We start from the raw sequence: 23,198 nt of genomic DNA, 5'->3' as shown, positions 1-23,198 counted from the left end.
GCACTTTTAACATACTGAATAAAAATAATTATTTACAGTGTAAATAATGATGCATTTGTAAATACCTGTTTCAAGAGGAGGTAATTGTCTTGGTTAGAGTAATGGTTCATCACCTAAAGAATGCTAATACCTAGATAAACTTTGTATGTCAGAATTTCCTTCCATTAAGTTTATTTCTAATGTTTTTATTGTGTAATTAGGATATTTTTCATTTCACAGCATTCTTAATAGTTTTGTCTTTTTATTTTTCTTTTGCCAAAGGAACTTATTCTTGTTTAAATTTCATTCTTTGGTGTAGTGGTATCTCTCTTTTTACCCCCTTTTTTGTCTTTCCTTTCCTTATTCACTCTCAAAAAAGAAGAACTAAAAAGCCTAACTTCCTAAAAGAAAAAACTAAAGTCATGGTGGACATTAGATTTTTTTGCCAAGGATCTTTTTGTAATTTTAAAATACTTTTCCATTTTTGCCAATATTTTCCCCTATTTTGCATGAGGGGATCTTTGTGCAGGGAGGGACTCTTTGGTTTCATTATTGTATGTCATGAATGACTGCGTGTGCATATGCACTCTACTGATCACTCATAAGAAATGAGAAGATAAAAAGAAATCTGTGGCATTCTCAGCGTAATAGGTTTGTTCTCTAAAGGTTGTTCATAAGTTCTAGAACTATTGTTTTTGAAAAGTACTGGTTGCTTTCTAAGGACAAAACTTTTTACAGTGCATTTGCAAGGAGTCAGTGAATTAGTTGATGGTGGTGGTTTTGGTTTAATGCTATTTTCTTTTTATATTTTATTCCAAAGACCTTATGAATCTGTATTATAGTCACCAGGGGAGATTTATTTTCTTTGTAAAGACAGGGCTAAGGATAAGGGACAATTGTCTGCTGGCTGGAGTTGGAGTAGGGAGAACTAGGTGGCACTCTGATCTCTACCCTTGACTCCCTCTTGTTTTCTGGGTGGTGATTATTAAACAGTTCCCTGCAAACCAGTAGTACGGTCCACTTCCTGTTGTTACAAATTGTGGGATCCTACTTTCTTCAAGTTACTAACTTGAAGACTTATTAACACTTGGAGTATATCTTCATGTGTATCAAACAAACATTTAAGATACTACTTTTGGAAGGAAGTCGTTGGATACTGTGTCCTGTTTCTGTGGAGTGTGTATGTTACTGGGAATGAACTCAGGGCCTAGTACTTTTTAGTCAGGTACTCTACCACTTGAGCCACACGCCTGGTTCTCAGTGGAAATTTTAATGAAGTGGAACTTGGCTTGTGGCAACCCAGTTCACAATTTCTCCATGTTCACATGATACTGTTTGCTCTGTATACACTGGTCATTGAATTAGGGTTGCCCTCTAACCCAGTCTGACTTCCTCTTAATGTGATGATTACACCTGCAAAGACCCCATTTATAGCTGCAGATTCTGGGTGAACATGAAAAGTTCTCGTGATCACATATACCTTTGCACATTCTGAGATATTAGTGTTTTAGAGAATCCACATTTAAGGGAGACATTTAAAACATAAACCATCCTATAATCTTATATCCTGCTGTACCTTTTTAGGGAGGTGAAGTAATGAGAGGAGCCTAAAAGTAAATGCCTTGTTTCTCATACTAACATGTAATTACTCTATAATTTTCATCTTTTTCCTTCTAGAGTTGTCTATATCTTTGGTCCACCAGTTAAGGAACCTCCCACAGATGTTACACCCACCTTCTTGACAACAGGGGTGCTTAGTACTTTACGTCAAGCTGATTTTGAGGCCCATAACATTCTCAGGGAGTCTGGTAAGTTGCTCATTTTGTTTATCACTGTACACTATGACTAGTTTTATGCTCTCCAGCAATAGGATGTAACTTACTTTTAGATGCTTTTGTTTTTATTTTATTAGGGATAATTCCATAATACTCCTTTCTAAATGAAATTTATTTACTTTTGTGGCCATTTGTAGATCAGAGTAATGAAGCATTTGAATTGTTCTGCTAAGATTGAGTAAGTCAATAAGCATTCTTATTTCAGCTCTTGTACTATAAACAAGTATTCTTTTCATGGTCTACTTGGTGCCATGTTTTTAGCATTTTCCTATTTTGGTTAGGTTGTTGAATTTGCTTTTTAAAGTCACCCTCAAATATAATTCCAAAGTGCTGTCTGGGTTCCTAACCACAAGAAGGCTGTGATTGTGATGTACCTTGAGAGAAGTCATATGTTAGGTAATCCATGTGTAAAGTACGTTAAAGCATGGGTTATAAGTGTTCTTGGTTGTGAGTTTAATGTTAATGAGTCTATAGTAAATATTAAATAAGGTATCTTTAAACAGAAATACATATAAAATATGGTTATTATAGTAGATCAGTTGATGAAAATGAGACCAGAGTCTTGTAAGAACCTAACTCTTTATTTCCCTCAGGAGAAAAATGGGTTAGTTTTTGCTAAGTCAGTGTTTGCAGTATAGAATACAGTATAACTCTTGAATAATGAGAATCGACTCTCCCTCTGTGTATCACATTACTGCACCATCACTGCAGTGAGCAAATTTTGTTTGTATCTGTGATTAAGTGTAATTAGAATTCTGTGGAAGTACTTGAATTCTGTGCATTAGCTGATATGTAAGTATATATGTGATTTTAGATATTAACTGATAGGATTTACTTGAGCTAGCTTAGAGTGTTTTTGGTGCAGTGATTGGTTCTATATATTCCTTTCTCTAGGGTATGCTGGGAAAATCAGCCAGATGCCAGTGATTTTGACACCATTACATTTTGATCGGGATCCACTTCAGAAGCAACCTTCATGCCAGAGATCTGTGGTTATCCGAACCTTTATTACTAGTGACTTCATGACTGGTATACCTGCAACACCTGGCAACGAGATCCCTGTAGAGGTAATTTATTATTTTTTTTTCTAATGTACATGCTCAGTTTCTTATGACACTTTATAATATAGTGGTTAGAATAGGTTGTTAAAAAGTTGGCATTTCTGGGGTTGGTTCTTTGTTCGTGAATAGGTTCCCTTATTTTTTCCCCCCATCTCCATATGTTTGATGACTTAATACATTATAGCAGAAAAAAGACCTTAAATTTAATGTCTTCCACATACCCGATTACTGCATAGAAGGAAACCAACTGTAATCTATAATTTTATCTAATCCTGCTAACCTCTGCTTTAGAAATCATTATAACCAAGTAAAGAAGAACACCTAGGAGTGGACTGGGGGGGTGGGGCATGGCCCAAGTGGGCGTCCTGGGACTCAATCCCAATTGCCACCAAAAATAAGCCCACCAAACAAAAAGGAAACCCTAGAAGTGAAGAAGTGGTTTTTTTGTTTTTAAAGAAATAAAGATGAGATTTGCTGGCATTATGGCCAGATATCCGTGAATTGCCTGATACTCTGCCTATACCAGTTCTATTTTTGATCACTTTCCTCTACCCTTCTATCTGCCCACATCACAGTATTGCAGAGGTGCTTTTTACATAATAGCCAACTGAAAATCAAAATGAGACTTTTATTAGTTGGGTCACTGCTCCAGTTACCCACTAAAGCAAAGCTCTGTTTATGGCTAGACAGCTGGATTGGGGAATGTGGCTTTACCATCTGTTTTTCCTTATGCTCACTTAGCCAGATCTCCGACCATTCAGCTGACCGGGTTATCCTTGACAGTGACTACATTAGAGTGTATCACGTGGCATCTTGGTAGCCTCAAAGGTTTATGTTTACAAAAGTGTTGACTTAAACACTAAAGTCACATACTTGTATGCCATAGCAATGTTAAATTGCTGTAAGTGCTTGTAAGCACTTGTTATAGACTGGTAACAAATACAACTCGCTGAGTAGCACCCTTTTTGTAGGCAGAACCTTGAATAATAGAAATAGGTTCTTGGACTTGGAGGTATGGCTCAAGCAGTAGAACATCTGCCTAACAAACAAAAGGCCCTGAGTTCAATCCCCAGTTCTTATCCCTCTTTTCCACACCCCCCTCAAAAAAAAGAAACAAGTTCTCTGTAAGACTAATTAGAGACCATCCCATATACATGAAGACTAATAGTGAAAATAGATTAATTTTAATTTTGAATTGCAAATATGAGCCCTCTAGCACTGTTGGGTGGATCCTTAATCTTTTATTTGTGATCTTTGTATTTATTGTAGGTGGTGTTAAAGATGGTCACAGAGATTAAGAAGATTCCTGGCATTTCTCGAATTATGTATGACTTAACATCAAAGCCCCCAGGAACCACTGAGTGGGAGTAATAAACTTCTTGTTCTATTAAAGTACTGTGTGCAGTTTAAATTCATTAGAAATTGCTCTCATTATTGACATACAGTGCTATGAAAAAGTTACTGGAACTGCTACATCACATCTGAGTTCAACAGCAAAAATCTACAGCTTAAGCGCTAAGTTGGGAATAACTAAAAGGGACTGAAGAGTTTTTACGGGTAAATAATCAAAGCACTATTGCCTACATCAGACAGATTGATAACTGCTTTTGCCTTTGCTTCACTTGTTCTTATGTGTAAACCCATTGTTACTACTTATGTCTCTATGAAGATGTGTGACAGTGGTTGACTTTGGGAATAGTAATGGACTTCTGTCTCTTTGCCAGTTTCTAAAAGCCATTAATACACCTATTGTCAGTGTGATTTACTATGTATACTTTTTGGAGAATCCATGTTTTCCTACAGATAATGTTATTTCTAAAGGGTGAGTAGGATAGTGGGGCTATAAAATAATAAAGTACCTTAAGATGAAAAAGCACCAGGAATTTATTATGGAAATACTTTAGTGTTTGTAATATAGCAGCCATGACAAAAAGAAACTGAATAGTCTTACAATGTTTTTAAACCATGTACTACAACAGATGCCATGTTACTGTTGCCTTGTTAATTAGTGAGGAACTTTATTCTCCCAGTTTGTATTACTAGCCTTGCATAGAAAGTTTCTGTTGTTTCTGAGGAAGAGGTTGTCTCAGTAATGTGTAGTTTAGTGCGGATAGAGTTTAAGGAGAGATTTAGGGGGTCAGGAGTAGCTGTGAGGTCACAGAAACCATGATGCATGCCTGCAACTTACAAATGGGAGAAGAAAAGTTGCTTGTATTACTTAGTAAAGAGTTATAAAATGACCTCTTTGATTTAACCTTTAGACAGATTTATTATTCACTGCTCAGAAGTCTGTAATGAGTCTTGATCCATGCAAAGTGTTTGCCAAACTTTCTAATCTTTTCTACTTGCTCTAAGAGGATTCAAGAACCGATGCAGGACTTGTTGCCATTGCCAACAGTTTCTAACACATCCTTTATAATATTCACATAAACACGATAAAATAAACAGTAGTAGACTTAAATTCTGCAGATTATTACCATGTTTTTCTCATACAGTTTTACCTCAGTTTGCTGTCTCTTAACCTAGTTTCGAACATCTTCTCTATTAATCAGGTTAAATCTTGTTTGGGATTCCTTGTTAGATAACGAACTAGAGGATGCGTTATAGAAGTCATCTTTTCATTCTGGCTGGTCCAGAAGACAACCAGAAACTGCTGCTGGACCATGAAGGGAAGATCTCTTGTCTGTTGTAACAGACATCCATATCTAAGACAAGGAGAATTTGACTTCTTCAAATTATGATACTCATAATAACTCTTTGGAAAGAGAATGTGATAGTGATATGGTCTTAATGGATTTAAGGAGATTTATAGTTGTGTAATTTTAGAACTAGAATAGACAACTTAAAAAATGCTTGCCAACATGCGTCAATATACACTTAACGTTTATGTGAAAAAAATTTCTAGCAAAAGTGTCTATGGTTTTGTATTCAAGCAAACACTAAGGATTAGGAAATATACGTAGTACAAATGCTTTTTCCCAAAAGTTTGTTCTGTGAACACTGCTTCAATGAGATGACCTGTGTAAAAATGGCAGGCGATTATATAAGTTGAAAGTGCTGCTCACAGGTCTTTGTGAATATGCTATGCATTATATGTAAAGTTCTGAGAAATTTTAAAGTTAAATAACAGTTGTTAAAGTTTGCTTAACTTAGTGTTTTCCTAATTTTCCATTAAACACCTTTTTATATAATCCTTAATACTAGAAAAATGATTTGTTCAAAACACACCTTCACATGATAGAGTTTTTTAAAAAAATCTAAATTTTCTGTCACTCAGAAATTTCCTTATATTTAATACCTGTCTTCCTTTGCAGAGCATTTTTTGCTTTGTGCCATATACCTTACTCTGTACCTTCACAGTATTTCATCTGAACCAGTGAGGAGAGTTACAGTTGCAGTTCCATTTAGTTAAGGAAACAATGTGGGAATGATTACCCAATGAATTTAAGAATTAAATGTCAGATTTCGTTAGTCTCAGTAGTCCTTTCATTAATGTATTCTAACACCTAAAATTATATTTGTGGTTATTTTTGAATATGACTACAATGATTGTTTACCTGACTAATAGCATTTCTCATTGGTTATCCTGGACATATCATGACTTCATTCCATTGTTTACCACTTACTTGGGTTACCTCCCTGTGTAATTAAATGTGTTTTGTTTCTTTGTACCTATTAGAAAGAAGAAGTTAAATTATTGAAAAATATAGTTTCTTTTTATCTGTTAGAAGTCAGATCAGTGAAAATTTTTGGTAGACACGAGAATTTTTAAGAATCATCAGCTCTGTTAGAATTAACAGAATTAGCCTGGCATAATTTGCAAAGAATAAGTCTTTGATGTATCCAGTAGACAAGGTTAAACCGTTTTCTGGTCTCCCTTAGTCTTGGAGTAGCTTATGCTTATATGCAAGCATTAGAAAAATTTTCTTGCTGTATGAGTTTATTCTTGCTTATCTCCTGAAAGCCTGTTTTAGTAAATGGCTCAACATTAATCTCTGCTTCATTCAGATGAAGTAGACAGGACTGTCCAACTGTACTGTTTTGCCTTGCCATTAAATAGCTATGTGAACTTGGACAAATCATATCTGGTTTTTTGTCTGTAAGATGAAGCAACTGGATTAAATTTCCAGCATGAAATCCAGCCCTAGAGACAGAGTGGAGAAACTAAATAGTTTTTTTTTTTTTTTGAGCCGCCTGCGGGGAATTACAGGTGTGTGCTTCCATACCTGGCTAAAACTATAGTTTTTTAGGCATTACATATTACCTAATCGAAAGTCCAATATGACTTTTTTTTTTTTTCCCCTGAAGCTCTGGTATAGATCAGCAAGATTTGACCACTTCAGAATCTTTCTGCAGTGAGATGACACTTGAAAAATTACCCATCAGAATGTTCCTGGTGACATTCTATGTGACAGAATGTTCCTGGTCTTTACTGTACTTTTGGAAAAGCTGACAGGGTATGCTTTGGCTTTGAGATAAAAGTCTCCTCTTATAGTTAGGTTCAACTAATAACTGCTGGCATAGCTGGGAGCACAATCCTGGCTTTCTGTGGTTCTCTTTGTTAAACAGAAAACACCCTAAGGCCCTTCAAGATAGAGCTTAAAAGGAAGTACTTTGAGTACAGTTACCAGGGATAAATGTACTTCCAAAGGGTTAATTATCTCTTACTTGCAATAAGAGTTTCTGGAGACAGCTCTGTCTTTTAGAAATTTTTCTAACATCCTTATGCTCAGTGTTAATTCCTCCTTCGTGTCTTTCCACACTATTCCTTTGCAGGACTCCCACACTCCTTCTCCAGAATTTTTATTGGAATGTTGTGAGGGAGTCATTAGCTATTACCTTATGGATACTCCTTTCATTGGCTCAAATCTAGAATTAATTGGAAACTAGGTGCCTCCACCTTGAGAATCACACCTTTTGTCTTGATTGAGATAGTTGAGCCATACCAGATGGTGGAGGGAACCAGGATCCTTTTCACCTCTGTTGGTCTTTCACAGCAGTAATGACATTGTTGGCTCTAGAATTCCTGAACATTCTATTTGTTGACAAGAGATTTGGGATTTCCCAATAAGTGTCAAGATGCCAACTCCCAACCCTAGTCAGATACTGAACAGTTCCAAGTATTTCACCAAACCTTTTTGTCAGTGGATCTCAATTGGTTGTCTATTATTACTAGCTGATGTATTAAACAAATAAAATATGCAGGCCTCTGACAATTAAATTAGATTCTAGCGGTAGAGCCCAAGCATTTAGAATTTTAAATTTCCCAGTTGGAATTGTTACTGAGGAATATACCTGAGCTGTCTGGTTAACTTTGTAGGTGAGAAATGAAGGCTATACCTACAGTTTTGCTGAAGGCCTCATAACTAACTACTTCACATTTAGGAACCAGATTTTGGGTCTGATTCTGCCTGTGCTCTGTTGTAGGTCAGACACTCCAACAGCCTGTAGTAATATTTATGACACCTGATGTAATTGTTAACTCGTTGAGATCTTTGCAACAACTGCATAGCTTCTCTTTCATCCTCCTTTTGGTTTTCCCTCAAAGACAAGAAGTTCAGCGCCATGCTGTAGCTCCCTCCAGTTCTGACCCTAGCAAAGTTGTGAAACTGGAATTGAACTATTAGAGCACAACTGAGACATCCTTCTGGAGCCATGCCATTTGAGTGTCAGCTAGGATCATTGACAGCATCTTAATTTGCCTATTAGGTTCTTCAGTCATTGGCATCTTTGGACCTTGCTAAGAGCCCTTAGTTAGCAAAGCCACGAGACTTTTAGGGAATCTGGCCATTTCTTGGGTATATTAAGTTCAATAGCACCAAAATCCTCTCAGTTGCCCAGGAAACCTGAACTTTGAGTAATCCAAGTGGAGTATATACTTTTACAGAATAGATTTTGAAGATTTTCTGTAATTTCTGTGATTTTCTGTCTTCGCATCTACTGTGACCATTGTTATTACCTTGATAATTACATGAAGAAGTGAATGTAAACCTTTTGGACCTACTTTTTATAAAGAGATATTTTGTTAATTGGAGCAGGTAGTAGTTTTTGTGAAATCATGTAATTGTGGTATATGCAGTGTCATGCTATAATAAAATAGTTTTGCTGTCAAAATAGCTTTGCTATTAAGATGAAATGATTTTAATTGCTTTGTCTTCAGATAACTTTCATAATTTGTCATTAAACTTGGTGTTTATCAGGAAGTCAGAGAAGCAAGAGCAAAGAAACCGGATGTTTTCAGGATATTGGAAATAAGAAACTATGTATAATGTCAGGGGTTTCTGGATAATAAACTTAGTCATTTTCCCTTCTGTATAAAGGAAGGTGTCAGCATTTTTCCAGTGTTAATAGTGGATATGCAACACTGGGTAACTAAAGTTGTGTATGACCATGTGCTTCTAAAATTAGTCACGTGTATATATATATGTATATACACAGTCACAAACCTGCGTGACTTCCTACATATTCATTTATATTTTCTCAGTTTCTCAAAACATAAATTTCCTTTATTTGATATATAAACTAAGGGCCATCCCCCCCACCCCCCAACAAGTTACCATGAGTCAGACCCAGAGCCTCGTGCATGCAAAGGGTGATTGCTGTAACTTGGCTACATCCCAGTCCTAGGTCGTTTTAATTGTTTAAAACTATGTTGAGTTCATGAAACCTACCAAAGTAAGTATTTGTATGAGTGAAGATTAGAAGAAATAGCCATGTACGGAAGCTGAGTTCAGTAAGTAATTTCAGGTAGTCACTTTACTCCTTTTTAGATCAATGACCTGATCTGGCCTTCTGCTGTCTGAGAAGACTAATTAACTCAACCCTATTTTGAAAAGTTCTTTTATGATTTTATCATAAATAAAAACTGTCATTCTACCTTTTAAAAAGTATTTAAAAAACACTTAGTGAAAAGCTGTATATAACACTACACATAAACTTTTTTTTCTAATTTATTAGTGAATTGGACTAGCTAGAGTTTATATAGATTGGATTCTAAGAAAAGCATTTAGGAATGCCACTTTAACCTCACTATTATCAAATAGTCTGTCAAATTCTAATTAAAGAGCTTTTTAATATTTCAGAGGGCTATTCAGTGTGCATTTAGACATTATGTAAACTCCCAAAACATTTTTTCTTTAACATTGTTGAGAGAACTTAACTTTTCAAAATTCCCACTTTATGTGATTATGTGAAATGGTGGAAAACATGAGTCTTTTGTCAAGATGCCTTTGAACAGCTGTATCACAATGATTAATATTTATCCTAAATAAGAAGGGTGTTGAAATAAAAAAATGAAGTGCAAGAAAATGCCATTTTTTTGGAAAGCAACTTCAATTTCATTGTGGGTGCTGAGGATGTAATGTGATGTAACTAGTTACAGTGCTTATTTTATTAGCTTATTTGCACAACAGGAAGAGTGTTCAACAGTCTTCTTAAAAATTTCAAGTATACTCAAAAGTAGAGTAGTGCAGTTACTTATATTCTTATATTCTTGTTACTTATATTCACAAATTAGAATACTTTTCTTTAATGACTGAGGTAACCACATGGTACACAGTTGAGATTTCCCAAAAGCTGATAATATTTATCTAGAGATTCTTAAGTAAATGAAGTATTTTTTTCTTAGTCCAAAAGTTCTGCTGCCCTCTTAGCATGTTTTCTTAGTTTTTGCTTAAAGAGAAACTGCTCACGATTTACCATTGAATAGGAAACATTCTGAATGATTCTTGTACTTTTTTCCTTTTCTGTCATGCTCTTAAAGTATCTGATAGTGAATTTACAGAGGTTCCCAAATCTTCTCTTTTTACAGTTTCTTTAACCTTTAAAAAATTTTTTTTGGTGGCTCTGGGGTTTGAACTCAGGGCTTCATGCTTGCTAGGTGGGTACTCTTAATACTTGAGTCACTCTGCCTTTTTTTGTGATTTTTTTTTCTCTCCCTGGGGATGGCTTCAAACTGCAATCTTCCTGAGTTGCTAGGATTTTTTTTTTTTTTAAAGAGCCCACCAAAGTAAATACTTGTATTAATGGTTCCATTTATTAAGTGATACTTTGGTTCAAAAGTTGAACAAGATAATTGTTCCATTTATAAGTGATATTTCTGTTCAAATAACTTAAAACATTTATATTCTAACAACATAGCTGTTTGAAAAAATACATTGGAAGAAAAAAGCATTTGTTTCATTCGTGAATATGTAGAGTTAATTATTAATGGGATGTGTATATGCATTGGGTATAGTAGCTTATCAAACTACTGCCATCCTTATTTCCTGTTTCATTATGATTATACAGTACTTTATCATAGTAGCCACAGAAAACCTAGCTTTGTTAGCAAGAGCCTTTGTCATAGTTCACCTGTGTCTATATAAGTTTGATGCAGTGAATTACAGTGCTTTGGGGCACAGCTTAAAAACTTGGTGTCTTGAATATTGTGATTTTATTTTTCCTTCTCAATTTTTCTTCAAAGGATTTATCTTAAAATACACTTACGTCCTTAATATTGAAAGAGTTAGCTTTTCTGGTTCAGACATGTAAAAGTTAGAATGTTTTGTAAAAACATTTAAGAATCTGATTGCATCTTTCTAGAAGTAGAAAAATATATAAACTACATATTACAGAAAGTATACATTGAATGTGCTTAGATCAAAGTTTGAAGCATACCTATATTCACTTTGGAGCTAGCTTTGTCAGGTAATTGCTTTCATTAGAGAGTTAAAGCTATCCCATACTTTTTAGATGTATATTATAGAAGTAAGTATTTTAGTTTACTGGATTTAGAAAGAGCTAAATGTGCTAATTGGAGTTGTTGATTTGTAAAACAGAGTAACTTATAAAGCAAGTATATTCATTTCTTCTTTTAAACCCCAGTACTGCCAAATGTGTGTGTATGCACACACAGATACGGGGAAAAAAGTCACCACATATTTTGTCAAACAAACAAACCAAAAACTTAATTAACTGGGGGCCATCCTTTGTATTTTTTGTTTAGAGAACTTTTTCTTTTCTTTTTTTTTGAATTATACACCTTTCTGTGCTTTCTTTACCCTGAATCTCTGAGAAAGAAGACCATTATAGAAAATGTGAAGATTCTCTGAGAGACAGGAATAAGAATTACATTCTTATTCTGAAGTCTTTACAGTATCAGTGGCATAGAGTGAGATTTCTAGTTGTTAGGTTTAATACTAAGAACCTGTTTTGTAAATATTTGTTCTGAATTCTGTTGAGGCAACGTTGACCTGAATTCCAATAAGCTTTTTCTGAACCTGACTCCATGTAACTCTGTAACCTCAGGCAAGCCATACCAGTTAATTCACATGAGATGTAAGAATAATATTGCCTCTGTGGCTCAGACAAAAGAATCTGTGAGAAGTTGCTTTATCTGCATGTTAAGTATAAGAATATGCTTTATACTTAAAAATGCCAACGTAAGCACGACCTGTTACTTAAGACCAATGGCAGTGCAAATGAAATGAATGGTGTGGGATTAATAATCCCATTGTGCTCAGTTAGCTGATGATGGGCCATATGCCATAGTTTGAAGGTGAAATTACTTGCTTTGAATGGTGTGGGGAACTATACAGGCATCTTTTTGAAATTTATGCATCATTTTAACCCTAACAACAGAGCTGTCTGGCTCCTGGCTCTTCTAATCTCCAACCTTGAGCTTGAAAAGTATAAAAATTGGATGTCCATTTTCCTTCCTTTTCTGATTCTAGTGATTGTGTGTAATGATGAAACATTTGTCCTCTATCAGTTTTGTCATTGGAAAAGAGAAATTTGGGACAATAATAAATTAACATGTGAGTAATTGCAGCCCAGGCAGTTTTCACAAAATGTTCACAGACAGGAAGAACACTTGAAGCTCACATAATGGCTAAGCTCTTGTATCACCTCTGGGATTGGAGCTGAGTTTTAGAGGTAGGCTATAGAAAAGTGGAGGTGGAGGCCAGAAAGAGTCAGAAGTAAATAAATATACTTGGGCCACTCTGGGTACTTGGAGAAAGTAGGAATAGAGTTAGTGTGAGATTGTGTAGTGCTGCGATTCAGCTGAAGGGATGAGTTGTGTCCAGTTGAGGGTGTGTGCTGGGTGAACCAAAAAGGCCAGAGAAGCTCTGCTGTAAGCACAGCAGCTGTAAGTGCAGCTCCCCTGTGACAAAGTGCTACTGGGTCCTTCTCCCTTGCTGTAGATAAGGACTTTGTGATAGCTGCAGTAAGGCCAGTTAGACACTAAGCTTCCTGCGGGTCATTTATATGGAGACCAGTTGAAGACCAATCAATCAATCAATAAATTAAAAAACCAATTTATTTTACTGGAGGTTTGAATTCAGGGCCTTGTGCTTACTAGGCAGGCACTCTACCACTTGAGTCAGGCTTCTATCCCTTTTCGCTTTAGGTATTTTTCAAATAGTGTCTCACTATGCCTGGGTTGACCTGGACTGCTGTCCTGTCTATGCTGTCCGTGTAGTTGGGATGACAGGTGCACTGCCCTGTACTCAGCTGCTTACTGGTTGAGATGGGATGTCATGAACTTTTTGCTCAGGCTGGCCTTGAACTCAGTTCTCCTGATACCTGCCTCCCAAGTAGCTAGGATTATAGACATGAGACTTACTTTCTTTCAACCAAGATAAACTTTTTGAAGACAGGATCGATTATTTACTCATGTTTGAACTCTCAGAGCCTGGTTCATAAACATGTAAAAACGGAACAAATAAATGATCTTAGTTACAGTGAGGTATTAATGATGAAATTCATTATTTCTTTGAGGAGTTTCTGCTTCAAAACAAAACACAGCAAGGAGTGGATGAGGCTTACTTTAAAGAAATGTCTAATAGTGGAATTCCAAGTATCAGATACCTACCTAAGTGAAGAAGCTAAACTTAGGACCTAGCCTGCACCCTTGCCTTCACATTTCAAATCACTGAAATAGGAAACCATTTTTATTTGTTAATTTGTGAGGTTCCAGACTCTGTGTTACAGCCTTCAGTACAATGCTAGGTGTTTATTTGTTAATGTTTTTTAAACTCTAGGCAGGCAGTCTGGTTCTTCAAAAAATTGTGTTTGAATTGTGAATTCAAATACGCTTGCATGGAAAATAGCTGCAGTTATCAGGGATTTATTCAATCTTATCTTTTAATGAGGTTGGTGGTTAAGGGGCTCACTTCCAGGAAAACAGAATACTGCAGAAACTTAAAAGGATGAGGATATAGTCTTGACTGAGGCAGCCCAAACAATTTCCATGGTACTTATGTAGACTGGTCGATCAACAACTCAGATTTCATTTAGAACTAATTCTTTTCTGGTTATCTTGTAAGTAGTACAAAGATAAGCAGAGTTTTAGAAAATGTTAGGCAATTAAATCTCAGGTTTCACTTAAATTTTTTTTATTGAAGTGGTATTTTTCTTTTTAGCTTTTGTTGTAGCAGAGGAATACTAGTTCACTACTCACAAAAATGTAGATTAGTGTTTGTGAGTTTATTTTTGAGTTCTGACACTACTGCCAAGTGGGTTAGCAAATATGAGGCAGCCATAGGCTGCATTAATTTTATGGTTTAATGGTAGAAGAGTGAGAAGGATTTATTATCCTAGATGGTAATTAAATATTTGCACTTATATTTTTTAGTAACGAGAAGTATATAACTTGACATTTATCTCCAATCTAGCATGAGGTCATCATGGCAGTAATCATTGGTAATACACCTTTTCTGTTCAGCACTGAGTTTGACTCCAGAGAGCAAGACTCAGAGCCTGCAGGAGGGTGTGCTGTGTTTGATCCCACCCGTCTCCTTCAGACACACACCCAGTTTGTTTTTCAATGACTATTCCTCCTTCCAAGATGTCTCTTCAAACCACTCTTTTCCATTCCCACATTTCACCATGGCTTCTGCCCTAGGCATATCTAATGACTCCTATCATGGATAGAAGTTTGGCATTGGTGCCCAAAAGAACCAGGAGAGCAGAGATCCACAGATTATGCAATTCTTACTTGAACAAAATGAAGCTGTGTAAGTGTTGAAAACTTGAGTGACAGAAAAAAAGAATCATAGTTCAGTTTTGCCATTTAGGCACTGAAATTTTGGGCAAATCCATCTTGGCCTAATAGTTCACAAATAATGTTAAGGTTTACCTAGCAAGGGTTAAACACTTCTTAGACCCCCTGCTTTTCTCAACTACCCAGTGGAGCACAAAATTCCTCCTTGCTGATGAATTCCTGTTTTAATTGGTTTTCTTTTTTGTCCTTTAAAAGTCAACCTGCTTCAATTTAAAACAAGTGCAGCCAGATATTTGGGCAAAAAAAATGAAGTCAGTTTTTCATTGTACTAAAAATTATCACTCTTTAGAAGCCTCGTGGCTTCCCAGGAACAACAAAAATCAGAGGTATGAATTGGTGGGTGCATGCTCTTGAAAAGCTCATGCAGTATGACTTGGTTCAATATCATTCAGTTTTAAGTGCTTTTTGATATCTGTCAATGCCTCAGGTATGAACACCTAGTTATGCTCTCTGTTCCCTGTCTTCATACACCTGGTATTAGTTGTTGAACTGATCCTTTGTCACTCACAAAGAAAGGCATGGAGACAAAAACTAGTTTTATTTCTTGATAATTTCAGCCTAGACAGAGGTCAAGAGGAGGATAAAACACTATTGGCTTCAAGATTATTTGAGGCTTATTGCCAGTTCAGATTTCTACAAGATGAGAATTGATCAGGATCCAGGAGAGTGGTTTTTATTTTATACCATAGGGCAACAAAGACTCTAGCAGTGGGAAGATTGCACACACTGCTGGTTATAAAGTTAGAGCTGTGTGGAGAGCTCCTATCTTGGAACTCCCATCTGGGGGCACTTCTCACTACATCAAACTGCCTGTCTGCCTGATACAGATACCCTGATGGTTAGGCTTGACTCCCTTCTCCCTTCCCCCCACTGTATGAAAGCAGTGCTGCTTTCCTATGTTATTTTGTCTATGTCTTAGGTCATGCCATATCCCCATCAAGTTTAATTTAAAGACGCTCAACAATGCTTCCTCCTTAGAAAGCAAGACCAGACAGAATCCTTTTAATTTTTTGGGGGGAGGGTGATTAGGGGTGTTAAGGCAGGGTTTCTTTATGTAGTCCAGGTTGGCCAACTCCTAAGTTATAGGATTACAGGTGTGGGCCACCAAGCCTGGTTCAGGAACACAGTCTTTTAGCAGAAAATTATCACCTGTAAGACTTCCTCCTGTAAAATAGTCCATCAGATTGATCATATAAACTGGGTTTTCAATCTTAGAAGTTTTTTAGAAAGTATAGTTTAACTTCTTAAGTGTTTGAAGAAAAGACAAATTTAATGCCTTCAAAATCTAATTCATTTATTTATTCACCCAAACTTCACATGCCTATTCTGTCAAATAGAAGAGAATTATAACATGATTTCCAGATACCTTGATTTTGCTCTGTATTCTAATCCATCTCCTGACAGATAAATGAAGTGATTTTTTAAAGCTTAAGACGCTTTTCTGATGAGGTCTCCGGTCGCCCTGTAGGAGACAGGTCTCTAAGTAAGGTGCCAGGGTGACGGCACCTAACTTGGTTTAGGACTATTTTCAAGCTTCACATCCATGAATCCAAACCTCAGCATAAGTGGTGATCTTACACTGAAGAGGCACCCACCCAGGAACAGTGACACAGATTAGTTCTCATAGGTGGGCTACAGAGACAAAGGAGTTCAGTGGTTAGAGAAATAGACTGTGGAGTCAAATCTGGGTCTATTTGTATGTGGTACATTTATCTCAAGGAACCAACAGTGGTGCCCTACTACTAACCAAACACGTTTTATTTGCAGTGCACTAGATTTTCCTAATATTCTGTTCATGTCTTAGGCTCCCACCCAGATCACTACATTACATTTAGTTGTCATGCCCATTAGTCTTCTCTTCTCTGATGATTTCTGAGGCTTTCCTTGGTTTTGATTAGCTGGAGAGTTTTGCATAGTGCTAGCCAGGTATTTTGTCAAAAGTGCTTCAGTTCATTTTTTTCTTTTCTTTTTAATAGCTTTATTGTGGTAGAATTTACATTCCGTAGAATCTTCCCATTGAAAATATGTAACTCAATGGTTTTAAGTATATTCACAGAGTCGTATAGCCATTGTCCAGTCAGTTGTGGAACATTTTCATCAACAAAGGAGGAAACTCCATGTTCACTACTGGCCACTCTTAATTTCCCCCAAACTTCCCTACTCTGGGCAACCACTAATGTACTTGTGACTCTGAATCGTATGTAGTCTTTTATCCAAAGTTCCCTACTCTGGGCAACCACTAATGTACTTGTGACTCTGAATCGTATGTAGTCTTTTATAACTGCTTTTACTTAGCATAATGTTTTCAAGTTTCATCCATACTGTAACTTATTCAGGATTTCATTTTTTTTTTTTTGTGGCAGTGCTGGGGATGGAACCCAGGGCCTGTGCATACTATGAAAGTGCTCTACCACTGAGCTACATTCCCAGCCTTGGATTTCATTTCCTTTTATTGCCAAATAATATTAACTCAACTTGGGTTTGCCTGATGTTTCTCCTATACATAAAATGAAATTACAGGTTTTTGCAAGAAAAAGACCAGAAGTGAAGTGCTCCCATAACAGTATTCCAGGTGGCACACTATTACGTGACATCACTGGTGACATTAACCTTGATTTGCCTGACCAAGGTAGTGTTTTTCAGCTCCTCCACTGTAAAGTGCTTTCTGCCTCCTTTCCATACCCTAATCTTTGGAAGCAGTTGAGGGGTGAGTAGAAATTGGCAGTGATTAAACTACTTAGAGCTCTGTTAGGAGACACAGTTCTTTTTTCCCATTTAGTTACTTAGTAATCTCCATCAGCATGTGCTCATGCATATCTGCTTTCTACTTTGGGATTATGTCATTTATTTTGTTTCTCAAAATGTTCTGACTTTGACCATTAACAGCTGTTTTAGGTTGGAACCCATGTCTCTTTGACATGTCCCATTTTTGTTAAGCCTTTCTTTCAGTACAAGATGCTCCAGACTATTTTGTATATTTCCTGTCCAGCTCTATAGTCAGCCATTTCTTTATGTATCCCTGATCCCTTTAATTGAAAAATGGTATTACAAACCAAGATCTGAGATCCGGAGTATGCTTGTTGCTACTGCTGTGTGTGCCACTGCTTCCAGGCCCTTTCAAAGCTAGGAAATTCCCTGAGTGTAGACTAGTCTATGCATAGTCCTATAATTGTTTTGGAATGTATTTCTATTTTGAACCTTTTTTTTTTTTTTGCAGTACTGGTTTTGAACTCAGAGCCTCACAATTGTTTGGCAGGCATTCTGCCACTTAGCCATATCCCCAGCCCTCGTTTTTTTTTTTTTTTTCAGAAAGGGTCTTGCTATGTAGGCCAGGCTGGCCTTGAACTTGCAGTCCTCTTTCCTCAGTCTTATAAGTGGTAGGATTACAGGCCTGTATCACCACATCTGGCTAGTGATGCATACAAGCTTATCTTAAGTTAGACATAGTTTTGAAGTCATATAACTTTTAAATAAATATATTGTGGGACACTTCAGGAAAGATTTAGTGTTTGAATACTATGGCATTTTAGCACAGGATAGGACTGTTTGTTCCATAATGGAATCCTAATTCCAAAGAATCCTGCACCTGACAAAACCTACCAATTCCACATTCAGTCATAAATGCAATCTTGCCCTACCTGTCACACAATAGGGCTCTCATTCTCAGATCTCTGGTTGGTGAATCCTTTTGTAGGTAAAGTCCATAGTTTGGGTACTTAAGACAACAGTATGCTGGTTAGGTGAATGAAACCACATCTGCATAATGGATCATTAAAATTGATGTTATAGAAAATTGTAATTGTGGATGTGGTTGATGTGCTCACTGTATAGGAGCAAATGTAGTAATCTTAAGCTGGCCGAGGCCGCTATGGGAAGGGGACTAGGAAGTAGTGAAGAGGTCTGGTAGAGATGAACCAATGGGGGTTGTAATATACATTTGCATGGAAACAACACAAGGAATCTCCTTGTATAGCTATCTTTATTTCAAACTAGCAAAAATGCCATGTTTTTCTTACTATCTTTTACGTTTTCTCGTCAACAAAATTGGGAAATAAGAGGGAGGGACAGGTTCTTCCAAGGGATGGGGGTGGGGTAGCCCAAATAATGTATATACATGTAAGTAAATGTAAAAATGATTAAAGAAAATTAAAAAAAATTGTAATTGCAAAAATTATTTTTGTATACAAAACACATGCTAAATTAACCTTTTCTGATTGTTCACTAAAATGAATTATCTCAGGATGATGGGATTAGAAGGTATTCTAATTCTTCCTATTTTTGTTTGAATTTTCTAAATTCTCCACAACACATGGTACAATTTCCTTTATGTTTTTTTTTTTGGTGGTTCTGGGGGTTGAACTCAAACCTGCTGCTTGCTAGCTGAGTGCTTTACCATTTGAGCCACACTCCCAACCCTACATGTTACCTTTATGGGAGGAAAAATTTCCCCCAAAGTAAATAACTTCCCTGAGAAGAACGTATAACAGTATTTTAATTAGACCTTTAGGAATAGTGTTTTTCTTTAGTGTATACTAATTGTATAAATTGGTTACCCTGTGGTGTTTCACACTTGCATATATTGTATGTTGAGCAGGTTGACCTCTCTACTACATGCTCTTTTTCCTATTCCCTCTCCCCTCATCTGTTTTTTTTTTTTTTTTTTTTTTTTTTACCAATTCAGCCTTTCCTCCAGCTCCCTCCCTTCATTTTTACTAGGTTTCAATGAGTTGCCTTGTGTCACCTTCATATATAGATACAATGTATTTCTGCATTGTTTTCCCCATTATTCTCTTTCCCTCTTTCCCCTTCCCCCAACAGTCTCTTGATTATGGTCATTTTTTGTATATAGGTATATAGCTCTCTGTATATTTTAGGTCTAGATTCCACAAGAGAGAACATATGACCTTTGTCCTTCTGAATTTGACTTATTTTGCTTAACATGATGATCTCCAGCTCCATCAATTTTCCTTCAAATGTCATAATTTCATTCTTCTTTATGGCCAAGTAATACTAATTGTGTGAATATACCATATTTTCTTTATCCATTCATTGGCTGAAGGGTGTCTAAGTTGATTCCAAAGCTTACCTATTTTGAATAGTAATGCAATAAACATGGGTGTTTCTGTTGTATCCTGATTTACATTCCTTCTGATATATGCCCAAGAGTGGTAGGGCTGGGTCATATGGTAGCTCTATTTTTAGTTTTTTGAGGAACCTTCATACTGCTTTCCATAGTGGCTGCACTAATTTACCTTTCCACCAAGGGAAGGGTTCTTTTCCCCATGCATCCTTGCCAGAATTTGTTGTTTAAATTCTTGATGATAGCTATTCTGACTGGGATGAGATTAATTCTCAGTTCATTTTGATTTGCATTTCCTTGATGGTCAGGAATGTTGAAAATTTCCTCATGGATTTGTTGGTCATTGGTACTATTTCTTCTGAGAATTATCTGTTGAATTCATTTGTCCATTTATTAATCTCGTTGTTGATTCTTTTGTAATTTAGCTTTTTGGGTTCCAAATATATTCTAGGTACTATTAATCCCTTGTCAGATGTATTGCTGGCAAAGATTTTCTCCCATTCCGCAGGCTGTTTCTTTGGTCTTGTGACTGCTGTGCAGAAGCAGTCCCACTAGTCAACACTTAACTGCTGAGCTAGTGAAATTCTACTCTGAAAGTTATCTATGTCTATATCTTCCAGTGTTTTCAAAGCTTCAGGTCTTACATTTGCCCACTTTGAACTGATTTTAGTACAGGGCAAGAGAAAGGGATCTAGTGTCAGTCTTCTACATGTGGATATCCAGCTCTCACAGCACTGTTGGTTGAAGACCTGTCTTTTTCTCAACATATGTTTTTGGCACCTTTTTCCCCCCTGCAGGAGTGGAGTTTGAACTCAAACCTTCATACCTTCAAAGTAGGCACTCTACTGCTTGAGCCACACCTTGAGTCCATTTTGCTCTGGTTATTTTGATATTGGGATCTCCTGGTCTATTTGCTTGGGCTGGCCTTGAACCATGATCCTTCTGAGCTCAGCCTCCCAAGTAGCTAGAATTACAGTTGTGAGTCTGGCTCACATAAATAAATGTCATGAATATTTGAGGTGAAGGATGTATCAATTACCCTGCACTAGTCATTATACATTGTAGAGATGTGTTGAAATGCCACACTATAACCTGTTAATATTTACAATTACTGTATGCAAACAAAAAATTAAAAAAAAATTAAAAGAAAGAATAAGAGCTAGAAAACCTGCAGGTAAGTAAGAATTTTAGGTCTCATCTGACCTCCATCATTCTTTGCAATAAGCTTTGACTTGGAATGAACCAGCAGTGAAGGGATGCAGAAGAGGCTGAACTAATTACCAGAGCAATGATGCACGACTACCATGCAGTAGGTACCTGATCTCAAAGCCACTTCACCTCATACAACCTCACAACAACTCTATAAAGTAGTTGTCACCATTGTCCTCAGTTTGCAGATGAGGAGCAAGTACTGAGTGTTAAGCCCTTAGAATATATGAGCAGGGCTACAGGAAGCTGAATACAAGTGCTGGTTAAGTAAAAACGTATAAAAAGGACATCAAAATTTCATATATACTTAGTCAGTTGTGGTCATACTGTGTCTATGACCTGGTCTGTACTTTGAAATTATGCTTCTAAATCTTGCAGCATCTAAGGAAACAAAGATAATTAATATTAAATTATTTTACAGATTATTATGTTAATTAAATTCAGATCCTCAGTTGTTTAATCAGTGGATACTGCATACTTATTGTAAATGCAGTCTTAAAAGATATTCTTCAACATATTCTCTGCTTCCAAAGTGCTTTTGAGGTAGCTTTTTGTTGGTACTAGGATCTCATTTTTGCTTGAGAGAGAGGAAAGTTCCACAAGAAAGAGACAGAGCAGGTAAATTTTGATGGAAGAAAGAAAATGAGGCAATATATCTGACATACTAACATCGCAATTGAGGACCTTCAGAAGCTAGTGGGAAAAAAAGACTTTAAGAGGAAGACAAGGACTAGAGATGTGGCTCAGGTGGGGGAGTGTTTGCTAGCAAGGGCAAACTCAGGCAAGGTCCTGAGTTCACCACAAAAAAATGAGGAAAGCAAATTTCTTAGCTTTGTGACATTCTGTCAGCTACACAAAAGGTAAAGAGTGTCGTATCCCCAGAGTGGACTTTTAGAGTGATAATACAGACTCCAAATAAAAATTAATTTATTCTCATGAAAGGTTCTAGCATACAGAATACAGTCAATATTGACGCCTGAGGTCTCCTCACATCCACTCACCTATCCCAAAGATAACTGAAGTTTCCAGATTTTTCTATGCATTGCATAATTATATTTTTCCAAATATCAATATGATTATGCTTTATATGTTTTTCTTTTTGTTTTTTTATTTTTTTCTTTTTCATTTTATTTTTATTAAGCATTACATAACACACCGTATGCTATATAATATACTGCATAAGCTTCTAGCAGGGGTAGATGACCATAACTGATTTATTGTTTCATCAATCAGGAAACAGCTTCTTTAATCAATGTTGTCCAAACCCTTGGACACATAGTAACGATTGACTCCAGAAATGCGTCTATCTCTTTCCATCAAACTCCACTGATACGGACAATGGGCCATCCTTTTTTCCTTGCCCCCATCGGTGAACTTGTGAATATAGGCAGTGGCCACTCCGGGGATGACCACGCACACACCCATAAGGCAGAGTCCTGGGAGAATTTCGAACCACATCTCGGCACAGTCACCTCAACCAAAACCTGATCCTTCGCCTTCTTAAGGGTGACCGGGCTACGGCCCCCTTCCCTATATGTTTTTCATGTCAACAGAAAGACATTATTTTAAATAGCTATGCTAGATTATATGTGAACCCTATTTTATTTGGTCTTTCTCCTCTGTATAGGTCAGAACTACATAGTGATACCCTGTCTCATGTCTCATAACACAAAAGGCTGGGGATGTAGCTCCATGTTATAGCACTTGCCTAGCTAGTGCAAAGTCCTGGGTTTGATTCACAGCACAAGAGAAGAAAAAAAACACAACCCTAGGGTTTGGGTTTGAACTGGTCAACTAGAATATCACCAAATCCCAGGGGGCAGCCTAAAGCAAACATCCATGTTATAGAATTTTTAAATGGGTTGAGAGAAGTTCTTATTCTTCTCATTATTCCTTCCTGTGCTGGGAAATCAGCCCACAGTGTTAGCCCTGGTCAGTCCAGTATTCCCACATCTAGCTTGGATGATTCCAGCCTTTTGGGCATCCTC

The 23,198-nt window shown here is 36.7% G+C and overlaps 1 protein-coding gene and 1 pseudogene across 1 annotated transcript in view; one reads left to right on the top strand and one right to left on the bottom strand.

Annotated features, from left to right (window-relative positions):
* The window catches only part of Gmps (guanine monophosphate synthase), a 65,370-nt gene extending 61,103 nt beyond the window's left edge, over window positions 1-4,267 (top strand). The window contains exons 14-16 of the mRNA XM_074073929.1: window positions 1,657-1,787; window positions 2,709-2,881; window positions 4,145-4,267. Of these exons, the coding sequence (XP_073930030.1) occupies window positions 1,657-1,787; window positions 2,709-2,881; window positions 4,145-4,246 (406 nt within the window). The 3' untranslated portion in view covers window positions 4,247-4,267. The remainder of the gene's footprint in view (window positions 1-1,656; window positions 1,788-2,708; window positions 2,882-4,144) is intronic.
* Window positions 4,268-22,323: 18,056 nt separating this feature from the next.
* On the bottom strand, window positions 22,324-22,735 carry LOC109690598 (NADH dehydrogenase [ubiquinone] 1 alpha subcomplex subunit 1 pseudogene; annotated as a pseudogene).
* Window positions 22,736-23,198: the final 463 nt, after the last annotated feature.

This window comes from Castor canadensis, chromosome 5 (genome assembly GCF_047511655.1).
Source record: "Castor canadensis chromosome 5, mCasCan1.hap1v2, whole genome shotgun sequence".
Taxonomy (NCBI): Eukaryota; Metazoa; Chordata; class Mammalia; order Rodentia; family Castoridae; genus Castor; species Castor canadensis.
The sequence above is the reverse complement of the archived record's forward strand: the minus strand, read 5'-3'. Positions and strand labels throughout refer to the sequence as shown.